Here is a 21,465-nt window from a genome sequence, read left to right as displayed (position 1 = left end):
ACTGTTATCCCTTTGTAGTTAAATAGCATTCTTAATATGGACAAAGGCATCTGATTGTCAACTGGTGTCGGTCAATCCAGATCCCCTAACATGGGCACTAACATGATTAGACATAAATAGCTCCTGTCTCAATAGACTGTGTAACTAGATACTTACACAGCAACCATGAGAATAGTTCACATGCCACAGACAACAGCCACTATAGAATACAAATTACACAGATAAATCAAAATGTAGGGTTGACAGCACAATTTCACACAAAAAGTTTTTTTGTTTTGATATTACATCAGTGATATTTCAGGCCTCCAAAGACCAGCGAGGCAAACCAGGAATGAGATTGTAAACTAAGTGTTGTTGTCTGCTTCTCAATAACAATTGCTGAAAGGCAACGAAGGACAGAACATAACATGTCTGCATCAAGCCAAACACTTTGTAAGGATCTCAACTCTGTTCTTAAAGTGAGTATTATGAGAACGTTGTAATAAGAGTGTTGTTAAAATGAAAAATTGACAAAAATGACTGCTCTGACAAATGCATCTCATTTATTACATGGTTGCACATTCCAAACTGACTTTTCGTGTAGAAATATGCAGGAGTTCCAGGAGCATGAGAGGGGGATAAGAAGTCCTAAGGGTATCTAAAACATACAGTAATGTACACAATGTGTACATCAGAACACGTACAGTATACAAACTGGATCCAGTACATTGCTCTAAAAGTATGATAAGTCTACCAGAGCTTGGTGTAAAACTATGTTGAGTCATGGATATGTTCTGCTTTGTGCACACATACATTTCCTGCCCAGCTAAACAACATCAGCCTCTCAGTAAACTGGCTGTGGCACTTTAATGTTAAGATTTAGTCAGAAACAAACACAAAGTTGATATTTCGAGCAGCCAAACTGGTACACTATGTGGCCTCTATAGAAAATACAAGTAATTTGGATACATTTACACAAATTCTGTATACATGGGCACCAAAAGTAGTTACAAACTGTATTTACAACGATGCAAGAGATGGTAGAAAACTACAGAAACATTCACCTACAGTATTTGACTGAATCTTGCAAAGTCGTTCCATTGTTTCTATCAGCGGCATCCAATTGAGCTTCCAGTTTTCCACAGATGACTGTGGAGTCACAGAGAAATACAAAAATAACACTCTGGATCTTCTCTTGCTCAGGATTACTCCACTCCTTTCATGAACTCCAAAAACTCTGTAGAATTAAAGAAGACATAGTTAGCAAATAGCTTCTGAGCCTAAAACAAACCTTTATCAAGTGAATGTCTTATTTGGCATGTATTTTGTTGGAATGGATGATTAAGGAAAGATCATAGAAAATGAGATCGTTTGATGTACGTAACCGTTTCACCCTGTCTCTTCTATCACTTTAATACATTTCAAACTCCTCACCATCGTAGTCAATTTTGCCGTCGTTGTTCTTGTCCCCGTCTTTCATCAGCTCCTCAATGTCGTCCTCAGTAATTGCCTCTCCTGTAGATTCCAGCATCATTTTCAGCTCGTCCAGGTCAATGTAACCATCTGCGTTCCTGCACAGAGGAGTAACATTTATTAATATTAATTAATATTAACAAAACCTAAGTTAAGCCTCACAGATGGTGGTGGAGGAGGTGGTGTGTTTGTGTGTGACTGATCATATCTTGCATTCAAGTGTTTGGGAACCATCATTGTTTGTTCTTTGATGCTTGACGAGGTGTCTGGCTTACATGGAGTGGGTGTTTGAAATATTCTGTGCTGTCAAAAAGGATTATGGAGCAGATTACATGCTGTACTCAGCAGAGGTACTTGGCATTTTGTCAGTACACATACGTGCACATGGGGAGCATTCCTTGCCTGAAAACCACTATGAAGAATTTGATGACTAGTCTGTTGTGATTTTTAGATGATAGCACTCTCCTATTGTAGATTTTGTCAAGTCCAACACTGAGTTTAAAGTATGTGTTTTGTGAGTTGCTAACTTGATTCTTATAATTCAATGGGACAACCTTGCAACAGGGTTTAAACATCAAACTCACTTGTCAAACATGCGAAACAGCTCTGCCAGTTCTTCCTCTGACTTCCCTTTGCTGTCGTCCTTCATGCACCTTACCATCATGACCAAGAACTCGTCAAAGTCCACCGTCCCACTCCCTGCACATATACAATGCACTTCATTACATCCTTACAACCCACACTGGATATACTTTTATATTATCTAACCACCAGAACGCCAATGTTCTGCTTAAAGGCCCAATCTATGAACATAGTGTACCAATAGAAATAGAAATCAAAACACATTATTGGAACCTGCAATGAATCATAAATTGATTGAATGGTCTTTTAATACAAAGTCACAAGAGAGTACCTAAGTCTAAATTATAAATGTTTATGATTTGCTAACAAACAACTGTTTTATCATTTAGTCAAAATCTTTGTAATACCAAATATACCTGTAATTTATATTTATAAAAATTACAGATTGGGCTTTAAGATGTCAACTTATGTGGCCTACTGTAAGTTACACTATTTGACAACATGACATATACATTGAAGCGTTATCATACATGATGCTATTTTTTTATGTTTCATTATTACATAAAATGGAAAATTCAAGATGACTTGTGCATCATCTGATACGCATTTCCCTTTAATTCAGCCTGACATATCTTGTTGTATGTAAGACCCCTGACTATCATTTGACATTAAGTCCAGAGGGGATTGAACTGCATTTGTCTGCACCACATGATTGTGCAATGATGAACCTGCCAGCTGGGCCATGGAGAGGAAGAGGTCAACGACAATCAACCAGTGGCACAACAGCGTTTTGATTTACCGTCTTCATCCACCTCATCAATCATCTCCTGCAGCTCCTCTGGTGTGGGGTTCTGGCCTAACATCCGCATCACCTTCCCCAGCTCCTTGGTGCTGATGCAGCCATCCTCTGCATCTTGTACGAAGATGTCAAAGGCGGCCTTGAACTCTGCAAAACCACACAGTGAAACAACTCTATATCAACAACAAATGTGATGGACCTGGACATGGTGAGCCACACTTTTGCAACAACCTTGCAACATGATGTGTAGATTATAATAATTAAGTCACTTTTGGAAAAAACCTTTTTCTTTTTCTTTTTTGACGCATGCTTAAAGAGACTTATTACATGTGTACAGTCTGAAAGACTATGTAATTCACGCACCATTTTTCTGTTCTTCTGTCAGCTGCTCAACCTGCAAGAAGTAAAAAGTTATAATAATAAATGCTTTGGTTACTTGATTGTACTGTATGTACCTTTTACGGAAATTAATGTACATTTGTATGTTACTCTTACATCATTATGCATTTTGTACCAATTCTTAAAAAAGCCATAAGAAGTGCTGATGGAAATTGAGTATCTCAAGATACCACCTCTGGACTACATTATATTACTCTATCTGTATTGATAACTTTTCAGTCAACAAAGGCAATACTTTGGTCCCACACACTGGGGCATCCTTGACAAAACACAGAACCTATACATCATATGTGAGAGCCTGTAAGAGGAGGAGTTAAAAATAAACAGACAGGATCAGGAACCACAGATAAAGGACACAATACACAGTGCTTTAAATTAGCATAGCTGTGGATCTGGCCCAACAATGGAAAAGTAATCCCGGAAAAGCTACCACGAATGAGAGAGGGAGACAGCTGCTTATGTAAGAGTTAATGTCTGCCATCCACTATAAATTGAACACACACACATGAAGACGCACTCATACACACACACACACACACACACACACACACACACACCTCTTGTGATGACATGTGAAAAACTCCATCTAAACAAACACATGTAATGTACATTCCTGTGTGTTTTTACTGTCTCAGCTGCACTGTTCATTTGGGATGTGAGTGGACGGGACAGCCGGCTGACCATACGGGCGGAGATGAAAAGACAGCCACACAGCTTTCAGGCTCACAGATAATGCTGGAATTCAGCCGTGGGGAGGGGGGGGTATCTAAACCTGAAGCTCTTCTCTGGCACCAGAGAACTACGGACGCAAAAGCGTCTGAGCAACTGGCCCAAATTAGCCATGTGAAGTGGGACTGTTCCATTTCAAGTCATGAATGAAGCGGCACAATGCGGACCAGGGACCCGTCCTGTCAGTGACCTCCTGAGTGGATCCTATCAGCTCTGATAGGGCTGAAGTAGGAGAACATCTAGAGACCTATATGGTGTCAAAGCTCTGTTGACATAAGCTGGTGATTGAGGTGATGTGCTGTGCAAGCCGCATCAACATGGATTTGACAACCATTCAAGTAATGTCAGATGTCAGATGATCAAACTGATGGGGGACTTTTTCATACAACAAAAGTGCCAGAATATTCCATACAACAGCCAGAATGTTCCATACAACGGCCACTTAAAGTACATTCTTACATTATAAATCACTGATCATATGTCACAAACTAATAATAAATGTTAGGGATTAGGGTTTGTGATCCAAAACAACATCACTCTCATACCAGATTTAGTTCACACACAGATTTTTGGTTAGCATCCAACAAACTAAAGTCACTTCATCAGAGGAAGCCAACTGCGCACTTTCAGCTGTATGAGTTGTGAGAGGACATACCGCTGCCTTGTAGATGTCGTTCATGTTGGAGGCTCGTCTGCTGCCTGTCCTGGTGGCGTCCTGGCACAGAGGAAGGAGGTACTGTCCAGCTCAGAGCAGGACACTGGCCCCATCCTGGGAGGGTTTTATAGCTGGAGCCTGTCTCTGTCTGGTCCTTCCCCGGGCGGACCAGCCTCCCCTCCGTTTGTGCCTACCCGTGTGTCCATCAATGTGTGTTTGTGTATGTGTGTCATTTGGCCAATCTGTCACAATCACCAGGCTCAGATAAAAATGCGGCAGCTCTTAGGGGGCATACTTGGGAATGGAATGAAGTGAGGGGGGCATGGTGAAGCCTAATCTCCAGGGAGGGGGCTATAGAGACACTCAACATTCCTCTAGACCTGGACCAGAGACACGGAGGGCTCAGGAGGTTGTGTGTGTGTGTGTGTGTGTGTGTGTGTGTGTGTGTGTGTGTGTGTGTGTGTGTGTGTGTGTGTGTGTGTGTTTGTAGGGCGGGGGTGGTAGAGGAGGTAAGAGGCCAGGATGGGATTGACGCAGGCTACAGCCAGCAGACCATGAAGGGAGGATAGAAATGGAGGGCAGATCTGTGGAGTCAGAGCAGAGGAAGGTGCATGTGAGGGCATGGTTCAGAAAGTCAAAGAGCTCATCATACAGGTAGGTATGTGCAATATAGACTTTTATTATGACAGACATTGTGACTTGTAGCAGCAAAAGCACAGGGGTAATAACATGAATGATGGTTCCATTCCATTTAAGGCTCCTGGTAAGCCATACTGGTGCTCAACATCAGGGCCCAGGCTGGACCTGGGACACCTAAATAGAATGCAGCCATTTTTAATGTTAATAGACCTATTTTTCTACTGAAGAAGTAGTCCCAGTTGACAGTGTGATCTGTGGATTATCCAGTGTAACTGCAACACTGTTTGTGCAAAAATGTAAAGTTTCAGTGATGTGAGAACCAGAAACTAAACTCCATTTTATTCCTCGATTGTATTGGGGAGAAGACAGAAATGTCAGGGCAAACAGGGCAAATAAAACCAAAGATACCACTAGAGTCAAGTTAAAAAAATATGATTCTTTGTCATTTGGGTGAACAAAGTCTTTACATGAAAAAATATAATTGTCTCCATATATTTAACTGCACAAATATACCTGCATTTATTTACATTACATGCAAAATTACACCTTAATCATACACATTAGATTTAGCCTATGAATAAGACAGTTCTGGCAATTCCCACTTTACATGATTCATGAGGTTTTTAAATTTAGCTTTCATGTGCAGCACAGATATAGTCAGCAGAGGGTGCTGTTCACTATATATCGATTAAATGAATTTGTTGCGCAAGCCTGCCTCGGATATCCAATTTATCAACAGTGGGGTAGGTGAGAAATCTGGGTCAAACAAACCAAATACTTAGACACTTTTAAATTGAATTGTACACAGTGCAAGACTTTGCAGTTTTTTCTTTCCTGTTCTTTTGAAACAAGGCAATTTCAATCACTTGACCCACACACACACACACACACACACACACACACACACACACACACACACACACACACACACACACACACACACAGAACATGCTGTGGCATTCTAAGTGACGAGTGATCATGCTGGTTCATAATGAGATGCTAATGGGGACTGGCACAGCTTACAAGCATCATACAGCCACTCAGAGAGGCAGAGAGAGAGCTCACACTGAACAACATACATGTCCTTCTCTTACACAGATACAGACACAGATCTCCTGACAAAGACCTCACATCAGTGCACATCAGTCACATGCAAAGTGTGAGCCTCCATGGAAACAGACAGGCGGTGAGGTAGGTAGGGGATGTGAAGAGGGGGCATGAGGCAAAATGAGATTTTGTGCTGGTTTTTGATGCGTGTTTTTTAGTCAAAATGTCTTAATCAAAACACACACTACGTACATTGCTATTGGGATTCAGAGCAGAAATGAATTGTCATTAATGGCATCGGCTCTTTCAGCTGAAACCCAAAGCATACTGATGAGTCTACATGGTCAGCCAGACAGTTTCATTTGGAGAGCTGAGTGCAGTCTGGTAGGTGCCAAGAGTGACGAGCAGCTCTGCAGGGGGTACTGGATTCTAACGTAAAGCTTCCATGAGCGTGCACACATACACACATGCACACCCCCACACACACACATGCTGTAGTACCAAAGACTGGCACACACACCAAATAAAGCATATGGAGTGCTGTTTCATTGGAGCTCTCCATCAATTTCCTCTTACAGAGGAAGGCTGACGAAAGAGCCAGCCATCTCCTCCACACAGCGCAATCAGACAGCGCATCTCAAATCCACAATTCACCGCACACCGCTTTTTGAGGGGTTGCCATAGAAACTCTGCTGGGTAGAAGCGGGCAGAAAATGAGAGGAGATGAGCGGGGCTATTTCCCCCTCCACCTCCCTCTCTGCCTCCCTGCCATCACATTTTGTCCTCAGAGTGACTGTATAATTTTCTATTCTTTGCCTCGCATACGCATACATGCTCACATCAAAATTTCATACACATATGGGGGTCACAATTAGGGTTAACAATGGTTATTTTGTGCTCCAAAACCATTCATGCAAATTAACTAAATCCATAAGTCCAAATGATTACGTTTTATGTCTCAGGCTGAATACTGGAATGCACTGCATTCAATTCTGTTATACTTGCATCGAACCAGGTTATGTGAAATGTTTTGAAGTTTCACAAGCATGCACATTGTGCTTGTGAGTCCTACTAAACATCATAATAGTTATCTGACTGGCTTGAAAAGCTGAATTTCCATCATCACCCAAAATCTTTCCAAGTGCGCAATATGTCAAAATGTCGGAGGCGTAACATCTCATGCTGACAGTAGCTACTGAATCAGCTGGAGTACATTTGTGAAGATGTACTACTATACACAGCATACATCATGTCAATTTAAATACTTGTGTGATATAATGATTAGGTTGACGTGCAGCTGAGCTTGAAGCATAGGCCCTATGCTCTCTCCTCCTCCCCTCTGTGTCCTCACCTCCTTGATTGCTGAGGGGAGGAGGGGAGCTGAGCATGTCAGCCTCTTTCTTTCTTTCTCCTCTCTCTCTCTCTCTCTCTCTCTCTCTCTCTCTCTCTCTCTCTCTCTCATTGATGACCAACCTGTCAGCAGCTCCTGTTGTGGTAGGCTGTGAATGTTCTGCATGTGACTGAATGATACAAAGTATTTTTCACCATGAAAGAATCTCTGCCTGTCCAGTGAGTGCTTTATCAGAGAAGCCCAATCTCTGATCAGTGACAATGTCTAACCCAAATTGAGGGATGTAGCTTTAAAGATGAGTGAGAGGGTAGGCTAATCTTTACTTTGCTTCACTGCGTTCAGTGGTTTCTTTCTGAAACTCTTTGCGCTGAGGCACTTGGCGCTACGCAGTGTTCCTTACATCAGAGCTCTAATGAGCCAGTGGCCACATTAGCTCCAGCGCTGATAGAGCCACGCTGCCAGGGGGCAGCGTTTTCCAGTCCACTGGACCACCAAGTCGCCTCTACCACCCTTTCTACCCCAACCCCCCCCAACACCGCCCCTCCAACCTCTATAATGGTGTATGAGACACCCAGAAAAGATTTCCTCTAAGATATATGGCGAAGGAAGTTCCTTTCAAGCAAGAGAGAAAATGTATTTCTTCTAAAAGGAGCAGTCAAGATTTTGTCTTGAGATTTATCATCAAACACACTTTGCAGTGGCAATGTTGAAATAAATAAATAAATAGTAAAACAAGAAAAATGCCTGTAAAAAAATGTTCTTCTATGTTGGCTCAGGAATGAATACTGTGCTAGTTACTGCTAACTATTATTCTAGGCATGTCTACAATGTTTTTTTTTTCATATTAAATAGTTTGGATCGATGGCGGTTCATTTTCCGGATAGTACAGTGTGTACGTTAAACTCATCAAGGAACAACAACCGGAACCTCTGAGCTGGCAAGCTAACGTTACACGCTGAAAATGGCCAGTTTTGAAGAAAATTTGGATCGTGTAATTTAATATTGCATGTGGCGTTTTCTTTTGCAGTGTGCAAATGTTCCACCAAAACAAGTTCCTTCCTGAGACTATTTTGCAGAGCCACGCTCGCTGCGTCCAGAGCTTAGCGCCATAGCACCATAACATGGGGTTAATTATCTCATGATACAACTGGAGTAGAGTTAACCCTAATGTTCTGTTTGGGCTCCTGGAGAGCTAAGACCTTCTTAAACAGCTCAAAAAAATATTATTTAACATTGTTTTATCACCTTGATACTTTTCCTAATTCTATGACAACTGCCTATAAACATGATTTTGAACTGATGTTTCAGAAGTCTTTAAGAAGCTTTGTAAACATGCAAATACAATGGATTTCCACAAGCTCTATATATCTGTGATTGGTGTTGATTACTTTTTACGCAGCACTATCCCCCCAAATGCCAAATAAGTACTTTTGGATTTCTTTTATTGCAGTTTTGTAACATTTGTTTTTAATATTATCTTTAATAATCCAATTGGTTTTAATTAACCCCATATATAAGTAACATCACTATGTAGGATAGTGTAATGTACATTTCTTTCTCTCTGTGAATGACTTTTTGGCAAAAAAAAAATAGACATAGGTCTGTGAGAACCCAAACACTGAGGAAGCAATGTCAACAAAACACAGGGGCTATGAAGCAAAAATAATTGATACAATAATTTAAATCTTCAAGCCCCTTGTAAATGCCTGGCTTGCTAAGAATTCTCTCTGCATGCACACACACCCATTTTGGATTTGTCAGTATCTCTGCCTTCTCCTCCTCTCTTCAAATAGCTTTCTGAAATGGAATCTGCAGGCCCTCAGGCTTTCTGACAATGTTTCAGACATTCCTAAGTAAAATGAACAGCGGCATGACTTCAGCATTACTACATTTTATAGGTTTGCTCTATTGAGAGTGCATGGAGAGAAAGCTCGTCACAATCCCAACTGGTATCACACAACTTTTAGTTTGCCGGCTGCCTTTCTGAGCTGATTAATGAAAAAGGTTGGCTTTTATAACAGTAACAAGATACAATACATTAAATTGCAACATTGATATTGTAAATTGCCCTTTACCATTAAATACATTAAATACAAAACAATATTTGTTCAAATATATGAAAGTCATCATTGAATGGTACATCCACGTCCCCTATTAGAAAATGCATGGCAGTAGACCCCAGTTGCTTTGTCAAAAACATACTGCAGAAATATGTGAAAGTACATTGATGTTCCTAAATGTAAAAATGCAGGTAATGCATTATAAAGTGTAATGCATGTTTTTAGGCCACACCAAACCATTGCTACTCTTAATTTGGTTTTCTGACTTTCCCTCTAGCACCACCGTGAGGTTGACATTTTAGTTTTTTTAGTTAAATGTCTGGACAACCATTGGATGGATTGAAATTTAGTACAGAGATCCTAACCCGATATCCATGTTTTCAGAGGATGAATCCTATTAACTTTGAGGACCCCCTGACTCTTCCTCTAGCACCACTAGCAGGATAATGTTTTTTATTGAGAGTTTGTTAGCATGCTGTCTCTCGCATTTAGCTCTAAGCATTGCTGTACCTGAGTACAGCCTCACAGAGCAGCTAGCATGACTGTACTCTTGTTCTCATAAGCAGGGGATAAGGATCCTGTATTTCTGTCCTAGTATTTGTCATTGGCCAGTGCTGATCTGTGCTCTGTGTGGTGTGTCCAAGAGAAAATGTTTTGAAATGGCTGTGTAACTAGGATACTGTCTGAGCCCTAAACAGTCAGAATTAAAGCTGCACCAGGCGAGATTCATTGTCACAATACTCCAATGTAATTCAAAAAGAGATGCAAAAGAGGAAAGTGTCCCATCCCAATGAAATTAGATTATTAATTCTAATTTGGTTTTGTTTATTTGGTCAGAAAAGGACATTTATGCTAGAGAAAAAGGAAATCAAAATAAGGCTACCCTGTTTATTGGTCACTTTAATACTGCCATTTGGGGCAACCAAGATGCAAAACTGCCAACTAGTTCAGCCTGGTGCAGCATGTCAGACAGTGAGATCTGCTACAATAGAAGATCAAAATTTCTGTCTATACAAAGATTTGATGTAATGAAGAGTAGTGGACTCCAGCAAAACCTTGATACGTTTCTAATTTTATTATAGCATGCATTGCTTGTTTATCTCACAAGTCAAACAGCTAGAGGAAAAAAAGCCACTGTGATGGGTCTTTGGATGATTCCAACTTTGCCCTCTATGAGATGTGGGTCCAGAAGTACAGTTTTATTTGTTAGACAATTCATGGAACTGTCTGGGGATAAATGCCCTCCAGAGGCTCATTCATAACATAAATTGGCCTGAAATTCATTGGTCCTGCAGACAGTCTGTGTCTCCCTTTGTATGTCTCACTCTCACTCTCTCTCTCCTGCTTTCATGTGCAAACACACTCACACAAACTGTCACAAACACTAACATACACACACGTCCCCTAATGCACTCTTTTTCTCCCGTGTTATTCGAGGATGCAGTATACGCTCGGGCTAAAAGAGGGGAAAAAACACCTTTGCTGTCTGTGTAGCTGAAGTCCAGCCTTGGGCCTATTAGGCTTCAGTGAAGTGTGCTGTGATTTGACAAGGCCAGTGACAGGAGGCACTGTAAATATCCGGCTGTCATGTGACTCATTTATTGGCCTCAAGGAACTAACGAAAGGTCAATGTTTTCTGATGCCATTGCCAACAACTAAATTAAGTGACTTCATCTCTTGCTCATGCATCTGTCCCATTTTAAGAGATGGATACATTGGAGGTGGTGCATCACACACTGCTCACGCACTGCAATGATCATTCACGTTTCTACCGGAACACACAACAAGCATACACATATACATTAGGCTCGTTATACAAGCTCATCTGCCATCTCTAGAAGTGGATATATGTAAACAAACAAACACACACCATCATACATGTGGCACGCAATCACAACCTCCGGGTTTGTCATTATGCATGTCATGTCTGACAGTGACAGCAGTGCATTAACATGCCTCCACATCTTCTCTCATTAAGTAAATTGCAATCCATATTCTTTATCCCAAAGCAGTGCAAAAGTTTAAATAGCATAATTTCACTCTGTCACTAAAAGAAAGAAAATATACTTGAAATCAAAAGGACAGTTTTTGGTGCAACTGAAGCTTTTGAATGCATCTCTGTCCTGTGCTTTGGGGTCTTGCATTTATCCTGCATACTTAAATGTTTCCACCTCTTAGTGCTAATACATTTGTACTACACCAAAACGTTTCTGCCCTAACGGAGAGTGTTATGCACAAGGAGACGAAAAAAGAACTAACAATCCTGTTAATCAATGTGTAAGAAGCAGAGAACTTGAAGGAAGCTTAAAAATAGATCTGTTGGAAGGAAAAGCAAAACTGGGAAAGGAAGCTATAAGTAAGTATAAGTAAGTTTTTAAGCAAAGAGAAAATAGATGCTGAGAAATGTCCAAAAATCCTGAAACTCTGTAATGCCTCCAGTGGAAAACCCCTTAATGGAATATTTGCTCATGTGCTAAAACACTCATCACACTGATTAATTGGGCAACTTTAAATCAATTTTCCAGTCCACCACTGGTCTATGCCCATGGTAAATCTGATGCTCTCTAAATAAAATGTGGTTTACTTTGTATAGTTTTGCCATTGGGAGGCATGGAAGATATGAAGATCATGAAGGAAATAAGTGAGATAGAACTAGCAGCCAGAGCACACAAGCAAGACTGGTAAGTCTCCCATAGTGGAGGCTGAGGGTGATGAATCTAACAAGTTTGGAATTTGTATTCAAAGCTTAGAACACGTTATTATGTGAAATATATAAATAAGCAGCCAGAGTCTCTGGTGAGAAACAGGCAGTACACCAGTGTGGGCCAGAGGTCCAATAGTGCACCTTAGAACCAGTGTCAACAATTCATGATGCAGGTAATCTACTCATGTATACATATATATATATATATACATACATACATACATACATTCATATCCAGTTTATTTCTCTTGATAAAAGCAATGGGTTTATTATTATCATAGATACAGGGTTGGGATTGAAAACTGTGATAATCGATAGGTCGTTTTGAGTCACTTATCTAGTAAAAATCCCACAACAATGGGAGAAGCTACAAGACAAGAATGTCCTGCTTTTTTCTGTTTCATATCAGTGGCAATTTATTCCCTGACACTTTGTAGTGTCAGGCAGTACCTTGTAATAACATGTAACAGAAATTGTTTTTGACATTGTATAGACAAGTTGATTGACTGATTAAAAAACAAATAAATACAGAATTTAATTTGCAGTTATCAACTCTGGTATCTATAATTGCAGCCATGTAAGTGCAGAGGAACAATAACTGTGCCATCAAGCTTTGGGACAAAAACTCACCCAGGCAGGCAGTTCATGTCTCAGGCCATGCTTTTGACATTTTTGACAGCAACAGGCAAAGAAAAGTGGGTATGATTACTGTAGGTCGCTTGGTTTATTTTCTAATAATAGCTTAAACTATCTCAAGATGCATGTAGCACAGGCTTCATTTTCACTTGCCTATGTTTAGGTTATTTCCTGTAAGCTCCAGCTGATTCCATCTTATCCCAGGCTACTAATGTTAGCGCTGACCAGGCTGATGGTGCTAGTGATTATAACAATTTTTCCCCTGCAATTAGCAATTACTGAAGCTCTTCTCCAAGATGTCGAGGGGGTTGAAGAAGTGGATTGGGATGGATTAAAGCTTCTCCAAGCTTTATGTTAAAGCTCGGAATTGGGAGCTTAACTGGGGAATTTTGTCCACATGCTCTAACCCATTCTTGTCAGTGCTGGAAGGATTGCGTGGTCTCACTGTTGGGTTGGACGACCAGCTCCCTCAGCTTTGAAGCTGATAAACCTTTTAAACCATGACAAATATTCTCCTGCAATTTTGCCAGAGGAAAGGCAAATAAATGAAATAGGTAGCAGGCGCAGGAATATAAAATCTTCCTCCATCCACCTCAAACCCCCCACCATACAGCTAAGTTTTGCTTTTAAAGGCTGAAGTGCTTACTCTTGCACAGCTTTGATCTTATTGTCTCTACTGGAGCAGTCTTCCAGATTTTAAAGCACATTAACCTAATGGTCCTGCATCAATATGGCAGCTACTAATAGCCAATAATGTCCCAGCATGGAGACATGTGGCGTGTTGTGGAACGGTGATCAGGCAGCATTTAACTGAACAACCTCCATGTCAGTGGCGGACATGACTACACGGCACAAGTTAGGCAGCAAGGGTGAGAAATCCAGTCAGTTTCCATAGTGATGTGGTTGAATGGAGAGGATTAGCAGGGGCAGTGTGGTGAGAAAGGATTGCAGGCTTCTGTCAAAGCTTGCATTTAAAGAGCTCCATGTCCTGGCTCCCTCCTATTTGGTGATGCTGATGATCGACACCTCGTCTTCCTTCACTCCCCACACTTTCCCTTTTATGAGCACAGAAACGGCTGTCTCCTTTTGCTGTGGTGGTTTCTCAGCTGTACAATATTCGATGAGCCGGTTGTTGACCATATGTGCAAACCCTGCTGCCAAATGTAAAACAAAAACCTTCAGAATTAACTTTTTGGTTATAAATTATAACTCACGCCAGATATTCTGAATTTTATACCATCAAAGTGTTAACGTATTGCATTATACACAACTTTTCTGTAGTTCAACTTTCCACCACCACAACATGCAGACTGTTTTCTCAGTACACACTTAAAACCTCTAGATTATATACTGTATGGATTAGTTTGCCTTTAAATCTGCAGAATGTGAAGTTAAACAGAAAATTACTGCCAGTTCATAGTCAGTCATTTAAAAAATGTAATCCTTACCACTATGGCTAAGCACTATGTGTGTGAAATCTCAGTCTCACTTCAAATAACACCCAATAATAATATAATAAATGAATTTCCCCCAAAATGATCCGCAATCTGATTATTGTGGGTTTGTCATTCATTTGTAATCAAATTGCTTTAATCCTTTTATGGTTATTTCCCATTTATTAACTGTAACTCTGGTTGCAATGGGGACTAGGCAGTTCTACCAGGCAAAGAATTATGGGAGCTGAATTGCAAATCTTAATTACAGAAAGATCAGTATAACAAAAAGACAATTAAATTCTGGAGAATAACTAATTATTATCCGATACTGTACCTTTGATACGGTGGAATTTGCTAAAGCATTTTATTGACATTGAGGTGGAGATTTAAAGATTATTCTGTTTATCTCATATATCAATGTAAACTCAAATAGGCAGCTGCATACCATTCAAACTGAAGATGAAATAGCTTTTCATACACTTTATTTAACGAGTCATTTTTCATATATGAGAGAAGCTAGGCATTATTGCTTTAGAAATACCAAAACACAGTAACCCTTCAAATCTAAGAACAAGTTTAAAATCCACGTCATGACTGAGGGCAGTTTGCTTTTAACATGATTTCTTTTTTTTAAAAGTAATTTATTCTAGGAGAAAGAAGAGAACGTAAGAAAGTAACATCAGACAAAAAGGGTTGCAGTAGCAGTGCTGAGGTTCAATGCCAATTGCAGGAATTCAAAGGATTCCAACATATGATTAAAGTGATGGGCAATGTATTAAACAGTAAAAAAAAAATTGTCATCCACTTTTCTACACTAATGGACAGAATGTGTATTGTTACTTTTTTACCCTAGAGCCGAATCTATACTGTCCATCTCTGTGAGTGTGTGAGGTTCAGCGTGACGTAAATGTCATCATCAGAGGGTGTATGTGAGTGGTAGCGTAGCGATCTACTGCGCATGCGTGGAACACATCCTCCAAGCAGTATAGTAAAGCATAGTATAAGCAGAGCTACTATGTGCCTGCAGCTCTCTGTGTACGTGTCCGCTCCGGAGTATAATCAAGCCTTAAGTGATTTGGGGAGGGAAGGCGTCAATAGAACTAGAACAATATATGTGTACTGCATGGACTTGACTGTTAGGGGGTAAATTGGGAAATATGGAGGAATCCTAACAAATTTAACATCATAGATTTGTATCCAATTAAGCCTTTAACTGAGAGTAAGGATTAAGGTTAGGCAACAAGACATACCACCACTTATTTATTTTCATAAGAGTGATCTTCTTGTTGTACGGTTTTTATTTAAATGGATCCAGCTCAGTGTACATAATATATATCTCTAACAAATTATGTGGTCCAATTCCTATTGATTTCATGCTATGTGCACAATTAATTTGATCAAATAGTTATTATGAACAGGTTACAAGCATTATTATGTAGGTGAACTTACCTGTAATTAATGAAAAGTCTAGTGCCCTTTCCATATAGCTATGATTCTATATATTGTGTGTGGTACTGTATATATTTTAAATATATATTTATATATTTCTTTTCATTTAAAGGTAATTTTTACATTGTTGTGGTCAGGAAAGACTAAATAAAACATCAGTATCATAGTGTCATATTTCAACTGTATCTGTATTCAATGTAAAAAGAGGTGCTACATGTGTGTGTTGCGTTTGGTTTGCACACATACAAACATGAATCTAGACTATTAGTGTGTAACAATGCTGTGTTTCAACACACATGTTTAGGATACACAGGATAGCATTACAGAAAGCAATATATTAAATTGTTTTCCCATTTTGGGAATCAATCATTATCTCTGAAAATGAGTTTGTCAGTATGTCCAATTTGCCACATAACCTTTTTATATTGATAATATTGTTGTTGAAGCTGTTATTGCTGGAATAACCAGATGCATGGTTCTAGGGTAATTCATTTCAAAGGCCCTTTAATCTTTGACATGTATGATGGCGTATATTTCTGTGCATAGCCTAGGAGTGTTTATTAACCCTCAGAAGCCTAATCTGAACCATTAATGGACTTTTTGTAGGAGTTAATTAACCATTTTCAATGATAGCAGCACAGCAATCCCAGTAGAGAGCCATATAAAGGAGGGAGAGACAGAGACCGATTATGCTGTTGCCTAGCAACACATGTACAAAATTTGAAGCGATTTAGTGCCCTCACACTGGTTATCATGGAGGTCATATATTTACTAAATCCACACCGTGTGCCGGCTGCCACACAGGGCTGTCAACAGATCAACACCAGTACCTGTCCCGTCCTGCTTGGTGCACGTTGACCTGTCGATGCCAAACATGTTTAAACCTTCAACTAGGCTGAATGTCTCTTAAATCATGGCTGTCTAATTCTATGGATTTGTGGAAACGGCACTTCTTTTGAATGAGTGGCAAATGCAACATCAGAATCCCAACAGAGGAAAAAGCTAGTCTTTTTCAGCTGTGGGATTTAACTTCTTTGCATAGTTGATCCCTTCAGTAAGGTAAAATCAGAAAGAAAAACACCAAAGAGAGAAACAGAGCATGCTCCACAAATTTGGTGGATGATTCACTCACTATTCCTGAAATATCATTGGCCAACCCACCTCACTGATTCCTGCATCCCACAATACTTCACTACACATGTAAATAATATCTGGTTGTTATAAAAAAAAAACTGTCCTCTCAGCTTGTTTTGCTTGTTTTTAAATTGTGTGAATGTGTGAGAGAGAAAGAGAAAAGGAGGCATACAAAGAGACAGAGACAGAGAGACGTAAGGAGAGAGAAAGAGAGAGGCGAGACAGAGCTGCTGAGGCACTCACTTCACAGCAATTTAGGTCATGCTAAACAAATGCTATACTAAAGAAGCACAGACAAATAAGAGCATCTTGCCTTGAAGTGATTTCAGTGTCTATGGAGGCTATACCATGTGGAGATCACAATGCAGTGATTTAGAACAAAAAAGAAGCTGTATACATGCAGTGGATATCTCAGGTGTCTCTGTGCAGGATGTGGAAGTGTGAGGTAAATGTAATCAATCATCCCTGGGAGGGCAGGATTAGGGGCTGAATTACATCCATGCTTCATATAGAAATATTGAGTGAGCAGTTATTCAGTTATGCATTACTTCCCCCGGTGAAATACATATATGCCAATCCCTCTATTATCACGCACAAATGGTACACCACAGCGGTATTGTACTCTACACTCTCGCAGTGCCTACAAGTCAAGAAAAATGTACACCAGCAACCATGGTTCGAGGTTGATGAAAACAAAGAGCAGACAGCAACAGAACAGGGGCTGCACATCCAGGATTCTGACAGTAAAACTCTTTGAGGGATTACCTAATAAGACATATTTATATATATATATATATATATATATATATATATATATATATATATATATATATATATATATATATATATATATATATATAAATACCCTGTGGAAGACTGCCTTCCTGTCAAGACAAGGGTTTTTGTAAATATTGAGTGTGGATTTTTTCTTTTTGTGAATTGTATTTTGCAGACTTTGTTTCTATGTAGCAACTTAGAAACCTGATTTATTCTGAAAAGTGGATTGATGCAAGATGTACCTCTGCTTTCATATCAATTAATTTACCTTATCTGTATCTATCTATTATCATCATTCCCACTGTAGATTGTTAGCAGTCACCAGATTGACTTCCATGTTGACAATAAAAAAATAAAATGGGATGTATACACAATCTCAGCAGAAGGAGAAAAACAAGTCTGCGACAATATGAATAAAATATGTGATTTGCTTATGATTAGCATACTAATGACTAATCATCATGCTAATCAGTTCATTTTGTGGCCTCAAATTGCAGACTGGTGTTGAGGAATATGAGTGTATGAAAATGCATTCTGAAAAGAGAGAAATGCTTCAGGGATTACCAAGAAGTTAAAGCAATAATTTCAAGGTAGGTTATTAAAAAGTATAGAGGAGATGATGGGCAGATTCATACACTGCTTGAGCCACATAAAGATTTTGATTTTAAATTTGGCAGAAAAATGGTGTAATATTCTTGTGTTTTTTTTTGTTGATGTTTAAAAAATCCAATTAAAAACATTTAAATATTGGATTTATATAATGTTATCTTTGATTTAATATTTTGTGTTTTGATGATTGTTATTAATAGAACCAAGAAATTAGGCATTCAATTATATCTTTATGTCAGCTATTTTTAATTTATTTAAATTTCTCAACATATTTTGGCAATAAAACAAGTTTATATTGTCACATTTTTTTATACAATAATCATAATCGTGACCATAAAAAACTAAATAAATGACAAGAAACCAATAGGGAATCTTAAATGTGCAGTGCAGCACCTTGGCTGCATCCTTCTGCCACATCTCCCCAACATTCTGATGATTTTACAGTCAATGGGCGAGTAAAGAGGGGCAACCCAAGACTCAATCTCAGTCACATACTTTAAAAGCCATTACAAGAAAGGACAAGTAATCCCAGCCTAATGGAGCACGTACAGCATTCACAAGGAACCAAATACAAGCTTCCGACGGAAATGAGGAGACTGGGGGCTGCTGGTGAAAAGGGCAGTGAGCTGAATCAAACCAAAGCTGCAGGGTTAGGAGGTCAGCTGGCTGAGCGTACATGTCACCAGCCTATTGGACATGCCTGTGTGCTCCATCAGCAGGTGTATAAATACGTGTCATGTTTCACACCCCATGTCCTCAGGGATGGCTACCCAGATGGGGTTTTAAATGTGGCATTTCATGTGGTATCATTTAGTAGGTTAGTTTACCCCTCATTGGTTTGCCATCTGGTGCCCTCTCTCAGCCTGTGATAGGGACATTCACATCGGAGTGTAAATGCTCCTGATCTCCATGCCAGAGCACTTCCAGAAGTTTGCACCACAGTCAGTGTGCACTACCTCAACCTCAACTCAGTGACATTAAAAAAAAAGTGTATCTACATGTTCTGATTTTAAGCAGGAAACTAAGTGTTAGCAGCCAGGACATGTGGAGTTTGAAAACAAAACTACAAGCATGAAGGCAAACTACAAAGGCTTCAAATGTGGAGGAGTTGGCAAGCATGGACAAGTAGTAGCCAACGTGACATCACTGTTTACGCAAGAAAAACAGCTGAGCTGAAGAAAAACGTGTGCTTAATATTCATGTAAATCAAACAAGTGGGCCTATTTAGATATGCTGTGAATCACTTACCGTTGCACTTTAAATTGACGAACTGCTCCTTAAAGAAATGTTTTGTTCTTGTATATCACTTTCCGGATGGTTTCTGTAGAAAAAAAAAAAAGAACAATCCGCGGCTGGATCCACTCTTCGCTGATTAGCTGCCTATGTGAACATTTCCTCCCCCTAATCTATAAACATGTTTTGCTTTACTTTAATTTTTCTTTTTTTGAAATTATGAGCTCATCGTCCACGAGTTTATTCTTCTCATATCATCCCCTCATTTGTGGAAGACGTCGGGCTTTGGACGATTTCATGCAGAGTTAGACAACCAGCCAACGTTCCCTCCCTTTATTGACGGACTCCCTTTATCACAATTTGCCAGGTTTGCAGACAGCCGCTGACTGGCCTCACCTTCCAAATATACGCGTTTGGACCTGATAATGCTGCTTATATCACCCCCCACCCCCCCATATGTTTCCATGTTGGCACCTCGACCATACATTCATTACTGGAGGGGAGGGGGTGCTCTATTTTTGTGGGAGGGGGGCACATTTTTCTGGGCGCAGAGATAATTGCATTATAAATAGTTGAATCAATAAAGTGTAATAAGGAAATAACCTGAATAAAAGACTTTTAAAAAGCCCCAAAAACGGACTCATATTTATAACTTTGAAATGGCAACTGTCTGATGTATTGCTTGCCTACCTATGGGAGGTCATGGCAAAAACAATGTGAAAACCTTATTATTGGTGTTTATTGAAATAGGGGAGAAGAGTATAACAATTTAAATATTCAAAAACAAACAAGTAGCAAGTGCGATGTCAATGGAGCCTATAGATGAGGAGGAAGAGGGGGGGGGGGGGGGGGCGACTTTGAGATGACATTGAGGCTGTGTAGATGGGAGCTGAGTCTCTGGTTGTTGATGTTAGACAGTCGCACAAGGCGAAGCGGCTGCTGCCCGTGTTGATTCAGCCTCCTCCTCTTCCTCCTCCTCCTCCTCCTCCTCTTCCTCCTCCTGGTCTTCAGCACTGCTCCCCGCTGGACAGCTCCTGCTTGGACATCTCTAACGCTGCATGGTCCCTATAAGTCTTTTAATGGAAGTAACATCTATTTATCTTCCAAGAAATATTGGGAGTTTACAACTTTATTCACAGGAGGAATCTACGGATACCTCGTTTCGAGATTTGTGGCAGGCAGCGTATCCTCGGCGGCACAGATCACAGATTCATTGTGAGTAAACTGGGTGCTGAATTCCTGCGTCTGTCTGTGCGTGTGTGCGTGTTTGAACCCTCATACAAACGAGTCTGGCTAATGCATGATTCTTTTTGATTTGGCTTTGCAGCAATAGTGAGTGTGATTAAATTGTGAATGAGACTGTCAATGCGTTGCTGGGGTCAGTGTAATGACTGCATGATGAGCTCCGCACCTACATGCTACAGCCAATTAAATGCCGAATTGTTTACGGTTTGCTCGTCTATTGGATGGTGCAAATGTGGAGACGCATTCTCGTGCGTTTAATAACATGTTTAGTTCTCAATGTATCGCATAGAATGAGGTGGCTATTTGTGCAGCCTGATGCGTAAAGCTTTTACGCATAGGACATCCCTTTGTCTCCACAATGCGTTTTGTGTTCCTGTTTGTTTGAGACCTCTCTGTGTCTCTGCTTGCATTTCTGTATGTGGATAAATGTTTGGAAAATCTGCAGGTGGTAATTGGTGGACTCTACTTCATTATGCTTAATTATCATAGGCTATCTGCTATTGCTACGGTGCGTCTTGCGCTTAAGCGC

General features: G+C 40.0%; 1 protein-coding gene across 1 annotated transcript; it reads right to left on the bottom strand.

Annotated features, from left to right (window-relative positions):
- Positions 1-527: 527 nt before the first annotated feature.
- On the bottom strand, positions 528-20,002 carry tnnc1a (troponin C type 1a (slow)). Its single transcript, XM_078254001.1, has 7 exons — positions 19,707-20,002; positions 4,617-5,200; positions 3,197-3,227; positions 2,834-2,980; positions 2,037-2,151; positions 1,414-1,550; positions 528-1,216 (listed from the first exon to the last, which is right to left on the bottom strand). The coding sequence occupies exons 2-7, from the start codon at positions 4,638-4,640 to the stop codon at positions 1,185-1,187; spliced, it is 486 nt and encodes a 161-aa protein (XP_078110127.1). The 5' UTR covers positions 4,641-5,200; positions 19,707-20,002; the 3' UTR covers positions 528-1,184.
- Between the last annotated feature and the right edge of the window lie 1,463 nt (positions 20,003-21,465).

This window comes from Sander vitreus, chromosome 7 (assembly GCF_031162955.1).
Source record: "Sander vitreus isolate 19-12246 chromosome 7, sanVit1, whole genome shotgun sequence".
Taxonomy (NCBI): domain Eukaryota; kingdom Metazoa; phylum Chordata; class Actinopteri; order Perciformes; family Percidae; genus Sander; species Sander vitreus.
The sequence above is the reverse complement of the archived record's forward strand: the minus strand, read 5'-3'. Positions and strand labels throughout refer to the sequence as shown.

Excerpts from the sequence above, each read along its gene's own strand:
- tnnc1a (XM_078254001.1), bottom strand. The coding sequence starts at position 4,640 with ATGAACGACATCTACAAGGCAGCG. Across the intron at positions 3,228-4,616 it reads ACGACATCTACAAGGCAGCG|GTTGAGCAGCTGACAGAAGA; the intron begins GTATGTCCTCTC and ends TACTTCTTGCAG. Across the intron at positions 1,217-1,413 it reads CGGCAAAATTGACTACGATG|AGTTTTTGGAGTTCATGAAA; the intron begins GTGAGGAGTTTG and ends TTAATTCTACAG.